The sequence below is a fragment of the Dromiciops gliroides genome, chromosome 4 (genome assembly GCF_019393635.1).
Source record: "Dromiciops gliroides isolate mDroGli1 chromosome 4, mDroGli1.pri, whole genome shotgun sequence".
NCBI classification, from domain to species: Eukaryota; Metazoa; Chordata; class Mammalia; order Microbiotheria; family Microbiotheriidae; genus Dromiciops; species Dromiciops gliroides.
In genome coordinates, this window is record NC_057864.1 from 242,338,206 (window position 1) to 242,354,831 (window position 16,626).

Here is a 16,626-nt window from a genome sequence, read left to right on the forward strand (position 1 = left end):
GTATCATATAAAAAACCAGGTGTTTCTTTAATCCACCCCCCAGCCCTGTAACCCAGATGTCTAATCTCTTTTGGGCAGGGGTGCAAGAAGGAGGGTCCATGTCTGTCCCAACACAAATCCCCACAGGATCCAGGACGCTGGGATCTTCGTCAGCGTTTAAATCTATCCAGAGCAGACGGCCGAGGCCCAGTAGATTGAGGGGTTTTTAGTTTTTTCTTTTTCTGTTGTTGCCCCTGTTGCTGTTGCTGATGTTGCTTCTGCTGCTGCTGCTGAAGGCTCTGCCTGACCTTCTCCTAAAAGGGAAGACAGCAAAGCATGGACAAAAAACTGGGGTCGTCTGCTGGGGAGGAGAGCCTACACCCAGTGAAATGTCCATTCATGTTCGTTCATTCTTCACTCCCCCCCCACACACCCAATTCCTCTTACCCTGTGTTCTTGGTCTTTAACCTTAGTCTTCCTCTTCATCAAGTTGGCTGTGGAGCTGCGTCCCTTCTTTTTCTGCTTTGGCTGGAAAGGGGCCTTAGCGTCAGGGTCGAACCCCTGGGGAAGGAAATGGTTGGCTTGTCAAACAACAGAATTTACTTCCTGGACATTTCCTGAGGGGACGGGGCATTTCTCCAGAAAGGCCTGTGTATAGGGAACCAGCATTATTTTTGTCCCTGAACACAGAGGTAAGCCTTGGTTTGGATGACGCTCTGGGTGGGTCAGGGATCATCCATTTTCTCTTCTTTTTTTTTTTTTGAAGAGATGGGGAAAGGAAGGTGCCCAGGATTACAGACTGGCTTCTTGGCATCTTCTACCCATTTTCTGATTCTGTCCTCTGTGCTCCTCACCTTTACAGATGATGTCTAGAGATGGAAAATGTTTTCCCCAAGGTCCCATAAGACCTTAGGGAGCAGAGCCAGGTTTTGGTCTGCAGTCTCCTAACTCAAAACCCAGTGTATTTTCTAACACACCAAATTGCTTCTTTAAGAAAAGCCTGGGGTTGATTATACTGGGGTGTGGGGGGAGAGTAGGCAGGATCTTCTTACCAGTCGCTCTATTCGTTCCTTCTTCTTCTGCTCCAAAGAGATGACATCGATTTCACCCAGATTCCGAGGATCCAGGTCAATCAGTTCCGCTGGGATCTGGGGGTGTCATAAGGAAAGAGAAAGGACAAAAGATAGTAAGTATCATTGGTTGTCATGAAAGGGGCACAGGGGGGAATATCAGGCTTATAAAGAAGGCCAGGGGGCAGCTAGGTGGCGCAGCGGATAAAGCACTGGCCCTGGATTCAGGAGTACCTGAGTTCAAATCCGGCCTCAGACACTTGACACTTACTAGCTGTGTGACCCTGGGCAAGTCACTTAACCCCCATTGCCCCGCCAAAAAAAAAAAATAAATAATAAAAAAAAAAAATAAAGAAGGCCAAGTCTCACCCATGGAATTAACAAGCCTGACTCTTCTTCAGCACATACACCCCCCGCCTCCATCTTCTATTTCCCCACCTCTCACCCTGACATATTCCTGAACCCACCTCACCTCACATGGAAGCCTATTTGAACCCTCATCCCCCACCTTAAAAACACACACATACGGGGTAGCTAGGTGGCGCAGTGGATAGAGCACCGAACCTGGATTCAGGAGGACCCGAGTTCAAATCCAGCCTCAGACACTTAACAATTACTAGCTGTGTGACCCTGGGTAAGTCACTTAACCCCAACTGCCTCACTAAAAAAAAAAAAAAAACCCACACACATACACAGACATTTCTTCACCTTCCTTCAGTGTACCCCAGGTGAGCCCCAAAACATAGCTGTGTACTCACCTTCTCCATCAGAGCTTTCACTTCCCATTCCTGACGCTGCTTACGACTCCTATAGGGGTTACTCTCCAGTCCATCAAAATTGGGCTCCCCAGCCCCTGAGGAAGTGGGGGAATACAATTTCAGGGACAGAAACCAAACCTGGAAACATGCTCCCCTGGTCCTCCCCGCCCCGCCCCCCCCCAGTCCCTTCCTATTCCTTCTTCTCTTTTTTTTTCCTTGGGGCAATGAGAGTTAAGTGATTTGTCCAGGGTTACACAGCTAGCAAGTTTCAAGTGTCTGAGGCCAGATTTGAACTCAGGTCCTTCTGAATACAGGGCTGGAGCTTTATCCACTGCACCACCTAGCTACCCCCTATTCATTCTTCTCTATTGCCTTCCAAAGCCAGTGGTGCTTACTTCCTGTCTCCTAAATCAATGGGTACCAGCAGAATGCTAATATTTATACTGCTCCTCTTATCCTGTGCTCTCCTCATCTCCAGCATCTCAAGCTAATTTGCAAGCAGCTGGGTGGCAGTGACTAGAATGCTATACCTGGGGTCAGGAAAACCTGAGTCTAAACCCTGACTCACATAACTTCCTGGCTGTGTGATCCTAAGGAAGTTAGTTAACCTGCCTTCCTCAGTTTCCTTGTTTGTAAAACACTATCACTATATCAGCGCTATCCATTACTAATATTAGGGAATAACCCAGGAACCAGCATGCTAGTGTTGCTTACATAGTGCCCTTTGTCTTATCCTTGCTTCTCACTTCCCATCCCTTCTGCTCACTAAGCAACAGCAAGCTGATGGTGCTCAGGCTGTGGCCCTATTCCTCCGCCCCTATCCCCAACTCACCAGGTACCAGGATGCTGGTGAAGCCTCTGCTGTGGCCTGCCCCCAGCACATCTTCAAAGGGGCAGAACTGAAGGCTGTGCACGTGGCCAGGGAGACGATGGGTCAGATATGGCTGGTCAAGGGAGGGAAAGCCACCCTGCCCCTGTCCCCCCCATATGTTCACCACATCCCCCAGGCCTCCAGCCAGCAGGCCTCGCTGTGAGAATGCCAAGTGGCCAGCTCCCTGGGGCAGAGCTCGAGATGCCAGAGGCTGGTACTTTCCCCGAAGGTCAAAAATCTTCACCTGGTGGTCCAGACCAGACGTTGCCATGTACCTGGAAGAATCAGTTAGTATTTACTGAGCACTCACTCACATGCCCTGAACTGTGCCAGGCTGCTTGGAAGTCTAAGACAGCTTCGAACCAGCAGCATATCACTAAGTGCTTAATTCTATAAATTCATCATAGGAAGAGACCATCCACTAAAGAAAAGGCTTCAGAGGAAGTGAGACTTGGGAAAGAGAATTTATGCCTTGAACTATCCTTAGGGATTATCTAGAATAACCTTCTTATTTTATGTATGAAGAAATTAATATGGATCAGAGAAGGGAAGGACTTCCCTACTACTGAGCATCTTGTCAGAGTAAGGATTTGAACCCAGGTCTCCTGACTCCAAATCTAAGCTTTCCATCATTTGATTCTGCTTGTTGGATCTGAATCTTGAAAGATGGGGAATATCTGAAGAAAGTCTGGGAAGCCAGGGAAACTTTCTTAGAGGCAGGGTAGTAGGGTGGTCATGGAGTCAGAAACCCGGAGCTTGAATCCTGGCTCCAAAACTTACTAAGTGTGTGACCTTGAGCAAGTTACTTAACTTTTCATGGCACTCAATGATATGTCTGAAAAATAAAATAATTATGTGATTTCCCTCAGGGGACCACTGGGAGGAAAGCCTCTCTTTAAGTACTCTAGAAAGATGAACTGCTATTATTATTTTATTTTATTTTATTTATTTATTGGTGAGGCAATTGGGGTTAAGTGACTTGCCCAGGGTCACACAAATGTCAAGTGTCTGAGGCCAGATTTGAACTCAGGTCCTCCCGAATCCAGGGCTGGTGCTCCATCCACTGTGCCACCTAGCTGCCCCTGCTATTATTATTGAGAAGGGACTGAGCAATGCCCCAGGAGGTGAGAATTTATTAGAAACACAAAGCATTCAAGGACTCAAGCATTCAAATATTACTTAAGTGCAGGTGGAACTTAAGTAAGAATTTAAGTTTAGTTAGTTACAATTACCCACTGTTCAATAAACCTAAAAACATAAATTACTTAGGAAAGAATTTCCTATTTGATAATAACTGCTGAGAAGACTGAGAAGCAGCAGGCTGGCAGAAATTAAGCTTAGACCAACTCTTAGAGCATAGTCTACAATAAATTTAAAATGGACACGACTTGAATATTAAATATCATATGATGAAAAAATGAGAAGAGAAGCAGATCAGATACCTTTCACAGCTACAGGCAGATGTATTCAGAACAAAACAAAAGATGAAGGCAATTATAAAAGATAAAACAGATCCTGTTGACAAACTAAAAAGCTTCTGCAACAATCATATGAAAGAGAGGTTCAAGTCACTGATAAGAGAAGTGCAAATTAAAACAATCCTGAGGGGGCAGCTAGGTAGCACAGTAGATAAAGCACCAACCCTGGATTCAGGAGGACCTGAGTTCAAATCTGGCCTCAGACACTTGACACTTACTAGCTGTGTGACCCTGGGCAAGTCACTTAACTCTCATTGCCTCAGAAAAAAAACAAAACAAACCAACCCTGAAGATTCACTTTCACACCCAGCAAATTGACAAATATGACAAAAGAGGGAAATACTCAATGTGGGGGAGATTGTGGAAAAATGAGCACATTAATGCACTGTTAGTGGAGCTATAAATAGTAATATCATTTTGGAAAACAACTTGGAATTATGCAAATAAAGTGGCTAAAATGTCCAAACATTTTGCCTGAGAGATCCCACTATTAAGCACATATATCAAAATATGTAAAGCAAAATAATTTCGTGAGACTGATGAAGTGCAAAAAAAGTAGATATTCACCAACTGGGGAATGGTTACACAAAGCTGTGGTATGTTAATTTAACAGAGAACTTCTGTGCTCTAAGAAAATTAGGATATAATGGGGCAGCTAGGTGGCGCAGTGGATAAAGCACCAGCCCTGGATTCAGGAGGACCTGAGTTCAAATTTGGCCTTAGACACTTGTCACTTACTAGCTGTGTGACCCTGGGCAAGTCACTTAACCCCAATTGCCTCACCAAAAAAAAGAAAGAAAAAAAAAATAAAATTGGGATATAATAAATGCAAAGAAGCACAGAAACACTTCCACAGACTGATATTGGTGAAGTGGTGAAATAAACAGAGCCAAGAAAATGGCTATAAATGGAAACAAACACAAAACAATCAAAAGTTAATGGTGGGGCGGCTAGGTGGTACAGGGGATAAAGCACCGGCCCTGGATTCAGGAGTACCTGAGTTCAAATCCGGCCTCAGACACTTGACACTTACTAGCTGTGTGACGCTGGGCAAGTCACTAAACCCTCATTGCCCTGCCAAAAAAAAAAAAAAAGGGTTAATGCTGCAAAATTACAAAGAATAAATACCCTTCCTAGGTCTATACCCAAAGATATTAGAGTAGAAAAAGATCCATATGTACAAAAATATTTATCGCAGATCTTTTTTGGTGCTTAGAACTGGCAACTGAGGGAATGACGATCAAATAGGGAATGACTAAAGTTATGGTATATAAATATGACTGAATTAGGGGCAGCTAAGTGGCACAGTGGATAAAGCAATGGCCCTGGATTCAGGAGGACCTGAGTTCAAATCTGGCCTTAGAGTAGAAAAAGATCCATATGTACAAAAAATATTTATCGCAGATCTTTTTTGGTGCTTAGAACTGGCAACTGAGGGAATGACGATCAAATAGGGAATGACTAAAGTTATGGTATATAAATATGACTGAATTAGGGGCAGCTAAGTGGCACAGTGGATAAAGCAATGGCCCTGGATTCAGGAGGACCTGAGTTCAAATCTGGCCTTAGACACTTGACACTTACTAGCTGTGTGACCCTGGGCAAGTCACTTAACCCTCATTGCCCTGCAAAAACAAACAAACAAAACACAAAATATGACTGAATTCTACTGTGCTGTAAGAAATCATAAAGATTGTTTCAGAAAAAACTAGAAAGATTTGTATGAAATGATGCAGAGTGAAATTAGCAAGGCAAGAACAATTTATGAGATAACAACATTATAGAAACAAACTGATCTGAAAGACTTAGAAATTGTGATGGATCACACAATGACCAACCATAATTCTAGATGACTCATGATAAAACATACTATTTACCTCCAGATGGAGAGGTGACTGACTCAGAATGAAGAACGACAAATTCTTTTTGGAGGAGACACCGTTAACAAGGGAATTTGTTTCGCTTGATTCTACATGTTTGTAACAGATTTTGTTTTTTCATTTTCTCGATGTAGGGGAAAAGGGCAAGCAAGAGGGAAGGGAGAGAATTTGGACTCTTAAAAATAAAACTGAATTTTTAAAGATTTACAAAGAATAAGCATAACCCCAAATTAGAGATATGAGAAGATACCTCCCCCAATTGCTTTGTGGAAGTTGGGTGGGGACTGGAAGACTGCAAATATTTCTAGATTTCTTTTAGGTGTGCTGATTGGTTTTGCTAGGGTTTTAAAGTTTGGGTAACTATAGGGGAGCCAAATATTAATCTAGGACCTTAGAAGTCACAGAATTTTAGAGCTGGGAGGAACTTCATAACTACCTAGGGCCCAAAAGGAATCCCCACTATTACATATAAGCTAAGGGGTCAGCTAGTGTCTGCTTAAAGACCTGGAAGGAGGGCACACTCCCTCTCACTTCTGAAGGCTAGCACTCACTGTTAGGAAGTATTTCCTGGTATCAAGGCTAAATTTGCTCTCTAAAACTTCTACTCAACTTGGCTCCTTGTTCTGCAAATTCAATCCATGTAATCACTTCTACATGACAACATGGTTTTCATGGATGCCATATTCTCCTACACTCCACCTCACTTGGAGCTGACTAAAAACATGTGAAGTAATACCACCAAACTGAAGGGATCTGCTGGAAATTTGTTACCTAATCTGGGGCAGGTAGGTGGCACAGTAGATAAAGTACTGGCTCTCGATTCAGGAAGGACCTGAGTTCAAATCGGGCCTCAGACACTTGACACTTACTAGCTGTGTGACCTTGGGCAAGTCGCTGAACCCTTGTTGCCCGTTATTTAAAAAAAAAAAAAAGTAATGCTACCTAATCTCAGCTAAGCTAGCGCTGCTGCAACCCAGTTACTCCTCCTTACCGGACTATCTCTTCCCACTACAGCTGTCCCAAACCTTTTATTTTTCCTAAAGCCTCCCATACCATCTCTGCCCTTTTCCTCCCCTCTAGCAAAGACTTCACTTAATATTCTTCTCAGAAAACAAAGGTCACTCATTCACCATGAGGTCCTCTCGTCTCTATCCATTAAACCCCCTAGCTCCCATTCTCTGTGACTCTTCTAACCAAGGCTAACCCTTCTCTCTGTACTAGATCTCATTCCCTCTTGTCTTCTCCATCAGGCTGCTGCCACAACAACCCCACTCTTACCTCCAGTTGATCTTTGCAGCTGATAAATATGCCCATATATCCCCATTCTTTAAAAAACCTCCACTAGACCCTGTCAATCTCTCAAACTGCCCTCTAGTTGCCTACCTTACTCTCTCTCTCTCTTTTTTTTTAGTGAGGCAATTGGGGTTAAGTGACTTGCCCAGGGTCACACAGCTAGTAAGTGTTAAGTGTCTGAGGTTGGATTTGAACTCAGGTACTCCTGACTCCAGGGCCGGTGCTCTATCCACTGCGCCACCTAGCTGCCCCTTAAAATAATTTTTAAAAAAAAGAAATCTTTATATGCATCTTACCTCCCTAAATGCATCGTAGCACTTGTTCTTGCGTTAAAAAAAAAGAGAGAGAGAGGAGCAGCTAGGTGGCGCAGTGGATAGAGCACTGGCCCTGAAGTCAGGAGTACCTGAGTTCAAATCCGACCTCAGACACTTAACACTTACCAGCTGTGTGACCCTGGGCAGGTCACTTAAACCTCACTGGCCTACCCCCGACCGGAGGAGGAGGAGGAGGAGGAGGAGGAGGAGGAGGAGGAGGAGGAGGAGGAGGAGGAGGAGGAGGAGGAGGAAGAAGGAGGAGGAAGGAGGAGGAGGAAGAAGAAGGAAGAAGAAGATTGGAAAGGTAGGAGGGGGCTAGGTTAGACAGGGCTTTGAATGCCTAACAGAACATTTTGTATTTGATCCTGTAGGCAATAAGAAGCCACTGGAGTTTACTGAGTGGGAAGGTCACACAATCTGATCTGTGATTTAAGAAAATCACTAGTGGCTGAAATGAGGCTTGGATTAGTGTGTAGAGAGACAGGAAAAAAAGTAAACTGGGGGGCAGCTAGGTGGCGCAGTGGATAGAGCACTGATCCTGGATTCAGGAGGACCTTAGTTCAAATCCAGCCTCAGACACTTGACACTTACTAGCTGTGTGACCCTGGGCAAGTCACCTAACCCCAATTGCCTCAACAAAATTTAAAAAATAAAAAGTATAAAAAGTAAACTGGCCAAAAAGGAAAAAAAAATCTTTGTATCAAAGTATCCGAGAAAAGCCTGATATCCAAAATATAGACACAACTACCAAAAATATCCCACCAAAAGCCATTCTCTAGTAGTTAAGAAATCAAATAGTCCTTAAAAGAATTCTAAACTATTAACAAATATATGAGAATGCCCCAAATCATTACTATTATTAATAGAATGCAAATCAAAATCCTGAGATTCTACCCCACGGCCTGAAAATTGACAAAAAGATAAAAGGGACTAATCAGTGCTGGAGAGGCTTTAGAAAGACTGGCACATAAAAGCACTATTGTTGGAGCTGTGAATGGTGCAACCATTCTAGAAAGAAGTTTGTAGTTATGAAAAGAGAGTGACTAAATTTTCCATAGCTCCAGAGATCCCATTATTCGATATATATCTACTCCAAGGTTGATAGCAAAAAGACTGCTGAAATCAGTCTAGCAGTGCCTTTTTCTAGTAACAAACTGAAAGTAAGACTCCCAATGACTGGGAAACAGTTAAAAAGGTAATGTTATATGAATGTAATGGAATATTATTGTACCCTTCAAAAGTATGTATTTGGAGCAATTTGGAGAAGGAAAGACTTATATGCACTAATGCAGAATGAAGTAGAGTGTGCCAGGAAAGCAACATACACAAAGATTAAAACAAGTGAGAAAAACAACAAAACAATTGAGAAGTGAAATCAATCATTTCCTTCACCTCTTCAGAGGCAGAGAACTATGAGTGTGGATTATTACAGTTAACGTCAGGCTTTTTTTTTCCTGTTTTTTTTCTTTCATTTTTTGTTTGAAGAGAGTACTTTTCATAAAGAGAAACAAAAAGAATACATGAAATGTAGGTGACGTAAAAACAAAAGATATCAACTTGAGAAAAAATTTTGAAGGACAATGAAAACATTTTTAAGTGCATCAATCAATCATTAAGCACCTACTATATGACAGGCACTGTGCTAAGCCTAAAAGTTGAGAAAAACACAAAATAAACAAAAGGATCAGGACTGGGCCTTGAGGTACCCCCACAATTAGAAAGTGGAAAAAGACAATTACCACTATGGAAGGACAATTATCTTTCATCATGGCCAAGACACATCCATAATAGCGCCCTCTAGGAAGTATCATAAAAAATCATCTAAGAATGATAATTCACCTTTAAAGTAACAGATAACCCACCTTCCCCCTTTATCCCTATCCCTATTCAACCTCAAACCCAAATCTCAGACACCTGAGACTTAACATTAAGTGACTCACGTGCCAGAGGAATCCACTGCCACAGCCCGGACCCCACCACGGTGACAGAGAATCTTAACCAATGGCTCTTTCATGGCTGGACACCAGAGGGACACAGTGCCTGAGGGGCAGGAAGTCAGGAGTCAGAGGGAACAGAGGCCAGGACTTCACAGGGGATAGACCTAAAGGGGTAGGATAAGGGCACAGGAGGGGCTGTGATGCCTGGAGTCTGGAGGTTAAAGTGGTCATGGGAAGCAGAAGGGAAATGGTAGGGGCCCCAAGGTATGACCTGGGAGAAAAGCAATTGGGTATAGTGAAAAGACCACTGGATATGGGTTAGAGGATGTGGATTCTGAATTCAGATTCAGATTCTGCTCCAGAAAATCACTTAACATCTCTAGTTCTCATATTGCTCATCTGTAAAACAAGGAGGCTGACCTAAATGATTTCTAAGGTGTGTTTCCAGCTTTGAACACTAGGTCTATGGAATTGCCAGGGGGAAAAAGCCAGGGAGGCCAGAGGGCTAGAGGACATAGAGCAGAAAAGGGTCAACATATAATATTTACTAACCATTGCTGTGGCCAAGATGGATGACTGCATTGTGGGGATTCTGGGTCATCACATCCAGACGCCCAGCCCGAGCTGTCAAGGATGCTACAATCTTGCCAACAGACACATCCAGGTAGGTCAGGAACCCTGTCTCTGACTGGAAAGTGGAGAAAATGAGACAAAGGGTCACAACCCAGGCCTCTTCCTACCCCCATCAGTCTGCCTCCAATCCACCCTTTAGCAGCCCCTCTGCCAAACACCTCCTGCACCTCCAGGCCATTCCCAGCACTTACAGCTGTGGCCAACAGGAAGTGGAAGGGCAGGAACTCAAGTCGAGTAACACGATCACACCTTCGGACACAGTGCAGCTCAATCCCTTGATTGTCATAGACATGGAGCCAGCGTTTCTGGGCAACTGCAAATAATGCCTCAGAGTGTAGGAACCTGAAGTCAGGAATGACAAACCATACCACAAAGTGACCTCAAGCTTGGTCAAGCACCCAACCTGCCCCAGACCCTCTAAGGTCTCTGAGCCTCACCCACTCCATGGTGGCCCCGGATCCCACTGACCGTATGTCCCTCACAGCTTCCATGACATTGATTTCACACATTAATTTCTTTGTTATCCAGTCAAATGTGGCCACATGACCTCTCCGGCCACCCAAGGCAAGGTGTCTGGCAGAAAAGAAACAGATGTCACTGTGTCAGGAGCCCTCGGTCCGGAGAGCTTCCCATCCCTTCAGGAGGAATGGGAGGACACAGACATCAGGTCAAAAGAATGCATGCATGGAGGGAATAATCGATGCCTTGAATCTCTCTCCCCAAACCAGAAACAGACAGTGAGTGAAGGCAGCAGAGTATGACTGTCAGAGACAGGTGACAGTACCTCACAACCTTGGATGAGGAAATCAATCACTCAATAAACATTTGTTAAGCACCTACTCTGTGCCAGGCACTATGCTGACAAAGAACACTGTGTGAGAAAGATTCACTATACGGGCAGGGGAAGTCCCTCACCTTCCGGTCCGTGAGTAATTGAGCCTGTAGGGTCCAAACTGGTGCAAGTTCAGGTCAAAGTGCTACATTGGGAAGGGAAGGGAAGGGAAAAGGAATAAGCATTTCCAAAGCACTGTGCTAAGTACAGAGACACTCAGGAGGCCGGCCAAGCCTGGAAATCCTCCCACCCCACCCCAATCACACAGCTCATCTGCTGTCTTCTCCACTTCATCATCACCAGTTCCTTCCCAGCCTTCAACCTCACCTTAGCTGCACTGGCAATGTCCACGGCCTCTACGATGTCAGACTGGCGGATTGTAGCTGTGTCTTCCCCATCCTCTCCCTCCAGGAATCTGTGGAGAATGAGGGTTCGGTAACAAGTTTACTAGGACCGGGTTGAGCAGAACTGAGAACATTGGGGGTGCGAAGGGGAGAAGGGGGAGACAGGGGACGACAACAACAATGCAGGTAAGATCCCAGGGGCTGTGGATGCTTCACTTACCCAGGCTCCTCAGAAAGCAACAGTTCAGCCCGGGCTGCACGGACACTTGTTTCTTCCTCTTCATCGGCAGCTGCCTTAAGCTTATACTCAGTCACCAACTTAAGGGGATGCTTCTGAGAGAATGCCAAATGAAAATTTCATCAGTTAGGGATCAGAGGCTGAGAACCCCAACTTTTCCTTCTAAATCACTGTGATGGCCATTAAGACAATAGTGAATCAGCAGTAAGGAATGGGAAAACCAAAGGTCATAGGTTAGTGATGAAAGACTATCAACTTTTGGTCTTCCTTCTTATTCATGGTGATGGGCATTAAGACCCTCAGCAGCTCCTCCCCAACCTGCCTTTTCTTACCGTCACAAATTTAGAACTGCCTCTTCGGAACTTGTTTACAGCATTCTCCGAGACTTTGGCTGGCCCCGGGAATGGATCTTGAGCCTAGAAGTGATGAAGTTTCTATCAGAGATAATCTCCTTACTCCTCTCTCATGCTTTTACCAGTGGTAATGTTTCACATTTACAAAGCACTTTGCAACCCAAGGTCGAGGTAACCATCCTGGGTGAAAAACTATTTAGGCACAATGAGTACATACCCATCCTGATGAGCCTACCACCTCATTCTTTCTTCCAAATTCTTTCCTATTCCTCTCCAGCCCTTTTGTTTACTCTCATTTTGCCCGGCTGCCTTAGTTCTCCCGAAAGATCCTGCTCTTTCCCCTCCATCCACAAAATCCACATCAAAGCATCTCAGAAAGTAACAGGGGCATGAGAAACAGACCAGCCAAGGGCTGGTGACATGGTCCCAGTTTCACACACTGACCCAAGGACCCAGGATCCCTTGCTTCCCCACCTGGATCTTACCCCAGATAAAGTCTGGCTTGATTTCAGCTCCTCTTTCTCATTTGGTCTCAGATCCTTCTTTGATTTCAGATGCTTCTGGGTCTGCTTTAACCTCAGATGCTTCTGGGTCTGCTTTGATTTCAGATGCTTCTGAGTCTGCTTTAACCTCAGATGCTTCTGGGTCTGCTTTAACCTCAGATGCTTCTGGGTCTGCTTTGACTTGAGTTCCTGTGTCTGCTTTGGCCTCTTAGGTAGCTGGGCACCCTTGGCTTGGGGCCGGTCTTCCTGCTTCCTCTTGGTCCCCCTGGTAGGGGCAGGGGCAGGGAAGGGTTGGGATGGGAGGGAACTAGCCCCATCAATTTCCCCTTCCCAGTAGCGTCGAGGCTTCTGGAAAAACAAGGTGGGGATGATCAGGGAAGAGCAAGGTCCAGGCCAGACACTCCCTCACTCCACAGCCAAACCATGTCCTGGGCATTGAAAACTTAAAAGTACTAAAAGTTTGGATAGATTGTTTGAATAGGTTTCTGTCATATTTTACTTATTTGTCATGCAAATTTTTTGTGTCTTACACTTCACTTACAAAATACATGAACTACTGATCTCTATACAGATTTTGCAAAAAATAAAAAATTTTAAACTATACAAAACAATTTAAATCTAGCATTACTTGAGAATAGGCTATCTTCCCCTTATAATTCAAACAAGAGATATTTAATGCCATTTGCAATGACATAAATTTGCGATTATGGTTTGGTTTTTTGTTTTTGTTTTGTTTTGTTTTTAGTGAGGCAATTGGGGTTAAGTGACTTGCCCAGGGTCACACGGCTAGTAAGTGTTAAGTGTCTGAGGCCAGATTTGAACTCAGGTACTAGGTACTCCTGAATCCAGGGCCAGTGCTCTATCCACTGCGCCATCTAGCTGCCCCGCGAATATGTATTTTTGACACTTGTAACCTTCAAAACAAAACAAAAAATCAAAACCAACATGGATATACAAAATGACATAAAATTTAATATTTCTTATTTAAGCTCAGAAACAGCCTTCACATTGATATATCTTTAAAAAACAAAATTTAGCTTCAACCTGCTTATATTTTAAATGGATCTTCTTATTTAATGTGTTACTAAAGAAGTATATCTATTATCATGCCACAATTTTGATTTTTAATATTTTGCTATTATGAATTTTACTTTATGCCTTTAAAAATATTTTTTCTAAGAAGGAGCCTATAGGCCTCAGTAAACTGCCAGTGAGGTCCATGACAGAAAAAAAAATAAGAACTCTTGTTTTGCAATAAGATAAAAGTAATTAAAGGAATTGGAATAGGTAATGAGGAAACAAAACTATCACTCTTTGCAGACAATGTTATACTTAAAAAATCCTAGAGAATCAACTAAAAAGCTACTTGAAATTATTAACAACTCTAACAAAGTTGCAGGATACAAAATAAACCCACAAAAATCATCAGGATTTCTATAAATTACTAACAAAGTCCAGCAACAATAGATAGAAAGAGAAATTTCATTTAAAATAACTGTGGCCGGGGGGCAGCTAGGTGGGTGCAGTGGATAGAAGCACCAGCCCTGGATTCAGGAGTACCTGAGTTCAAATCCGGCCTCAGACACTTGACACATACTAGCTGTGTGACCCTGGGCAAGTCACTTAACCCCCATTGCCCAGCAAAAAAAAAAAAAAAAAAACAAACTGTGGCCAATATAAAATACTTGGGAGTCTACCTGCCCAGACAAACAGCAACTATGTGACCAGAACTACAAAACAGTTTTCACGCAAATTAACACATCTAAATAATTAGGCAGAGCCAATATAATAAAAATGACAATCCTAAGTTTATTTATTTAGTGCTATACCAATCAAACCATCAAAAAATATGTTATAGATCTAGAAAAAACAATAACAAAGTTCATCTGGAAAAACAAAAGTTCAAGGGTATCATGGGAATCAATGAAAAAATACAAAAGGTGGCCTAGCAGTCTAGCAGTACCAGATCTCAAACTGTACTATAAAGAGGGAATTATCAAAACGATCTGGTACTGGCTAAGAAATAGAGAGGTAGATCAGTAGAATACAATAGATAGAAACACTATAGTAAGTGACTATAATAATCTAGTATATGACAAACCCAAATATCCAAGCTTTTGGAACAAAAACTCGTTACTTGACGAAACCTGCTGGGAAAACTGGAAAACAGTATGGCAGAAACTAGGTATAAACCAAAATCTCACACTATATACTAAAATAAGGTCAAAATGGATACATGATTTACACGTAAAGGATGATGCCATAAGCAAATTAAGAAAGAATGGAATGGTTCATGTCAGATATATGGGTAGAGGAAGAAATTAGGACCAAAGAAGATATAGAGAGTAAAACAAAATGTAAAATAGATCATTTTGATTATATAAAATTAAAAAGGTTTTGGACAAACAAAACTAATGTAACCAAGATTATAAGGGAAGCCGAAAACTGGGAATTTTTGAAACAAATATCTCTGAAAAAGACCTCATTTCTCAATTACATAGAGAACTGAGTCAAATTTATAAAAATACAAGTCAATTGTTAAATTGATAAATGGTCAAAGGGTATGAACAGGCAGTTTTCAGACAAAGAAATCAAAATTATCTATAATCATGAAAACATGCCCTACATCACTACTGATCAGAGAAATGCAAATTAAAACAACTCTGAGGTATCACCTCACACCAATCAGAGCTACAAATATAACTAAAACAGAAAATATTGGATGCTGGAGGGGATGTGGGAAAACTGGGACACTAATCTACTGTTGGTGGAGTTTTGTTTGTTTGTTTTTGGCGGGGCAATGGGGGTTAAGTGACTTGCCTAGGGTCACACCGTAAGTGTCAAGTGTGTGAGGCCGGATTTGAACTCAGGTACTCCTGAATCCAGGGCCGGTGCTTTATCCACTGCACCACCTAGCTGCCCTGTTGGTGGAGTTTTGAAAAGTGTTAACAATTCTGTAGAGCAATTTGGAACTATGGCCAAGGGCTATAGAACTGTGCATACCCTTTGATCCAGCAATACAACTGCTAGGTTTATATCCCAGAGACATCCCCAAAAAGAAAAAAAAGACCTATTTGTACAAAAATATTTATAGCAGCCCTTTTTGTGGAGGCTAAGAATTGGAAATCAAAGGAATGCCCATCAATTGGGGAATAGTTAAACAAGGTGTGGCATATGATGGTGATGGAATATGATTGTACTATAAGAAATGACAAGCAGGATGATTGCAGAAAGGCCTGGAAAGACATGTATAAAAAGAACCAAGAGAACCAAGTGCACAGAGACAGCAATATTGTTTGATGAAGAACTGTGAATGACAACTATTCTCAGCAATACAATGATCCAAGACAATCCCAAAGGACTATTGATAAAACATACTATATATCTCCAAAGAATGAAATTATATTGATGAACACAGACTAAAGCATGCTATTTTTCACTCTTTCAGTTTTTTTCTTTTGTTCAAGTTTTCTTATACAAAATTACTAACATGGTCATGTTTTACATAAGCTTGCATGTATAATCCATATCTGATTGCTTACTGTTTCATGGAGGGGGAAGAGGAGGGAAGGAAAGAGGAACAAAAAAAGGAACCCAAAACTATAAATAAAAATGTTTATTACTTAAAAAAAAAAAGGCAGCTAGGTGGCGCACTGGACAGAGCACCGGCCCTGGAGTCAGGAGTACCTGAGTTCAAATCCGGCCTCAGACACTTAACACTTACTAGCTGAGTGACCCTGGGCAAGTCACTTAATCCCAAATGCCTCACCAAGAAAAAAAAAAAAAAGGAACTCTTGCTTTGGACTACTAACACGAGTGATGCCGCTCAGAAAGAAGTGCAAATTAGAACTGCCCACACAGCTCGGGTAGTCCATGGTCCCTCCCGCTTACCCCGCCAGGATAGGGAGCAAAGGCACGCCTTACCTGTTTCTTGCCCTGGGCTTTGACCCTGGCCTTGCTGCCCGGTTTCGGAGCCGTTTCCATGGCCCACGTCCACGAAATCCTCTAATAACCACGTGCAAACTCTCCACTACACACCCCACCACACAATCCGCCAGAGGAAGACACCGGAAGCCTTCGTTGGCGTAGGAGGAGCCCGGATGCTAGCGACCAATCAGAGGCCGAATACCGCCAGCTGTCTTC

General features: G+C 43.0%; 1 protein-coding gene across 1 annotated transcript; it reads right to left on the minus strand.

The window, feature by feature from the left end:
* Positions 1 to 8: 8 nt before the first annotated feature.
* WDR46 (WD repeat domain 46) lies at positions 9 to 16,595 on the minus strand. The gene is made up of 15 exons (XM_044000557.1): positions 16,408 to 16,595; positions 12,466 to 12,831; positions 11,960 to 12,043; positions 11,610 to 11,722; positions 11,373 to 11,460; positions 11,129 to 11,190; positions 10,682 to 10,786; positions 10,405 to 10,555; positions 10,133 to 10,268; positions 9,584 to 9,683; positions 2,640 to 2,953; positions 1,808 to 1,902; positions 1,032 to 1,127; positions 427 to 540; positions 9 to 293 (listed from the first exon to the last, which is right to left on the minus strand). The coding sequence occupies exons 1-15, from the start codon at positions 16,465 to 16,467 to the stop codon at positions 150 to 152; spliced, it is 2,028 nt and encodes a 675-aa protein (XP_043856492.1). The 5' UTR covers positions 16,468 to 16,595; the 3' UTR covers positions 9 to 149.
* Positions 16,596 to 16,626: the final 31 nt, after the last annotated feature.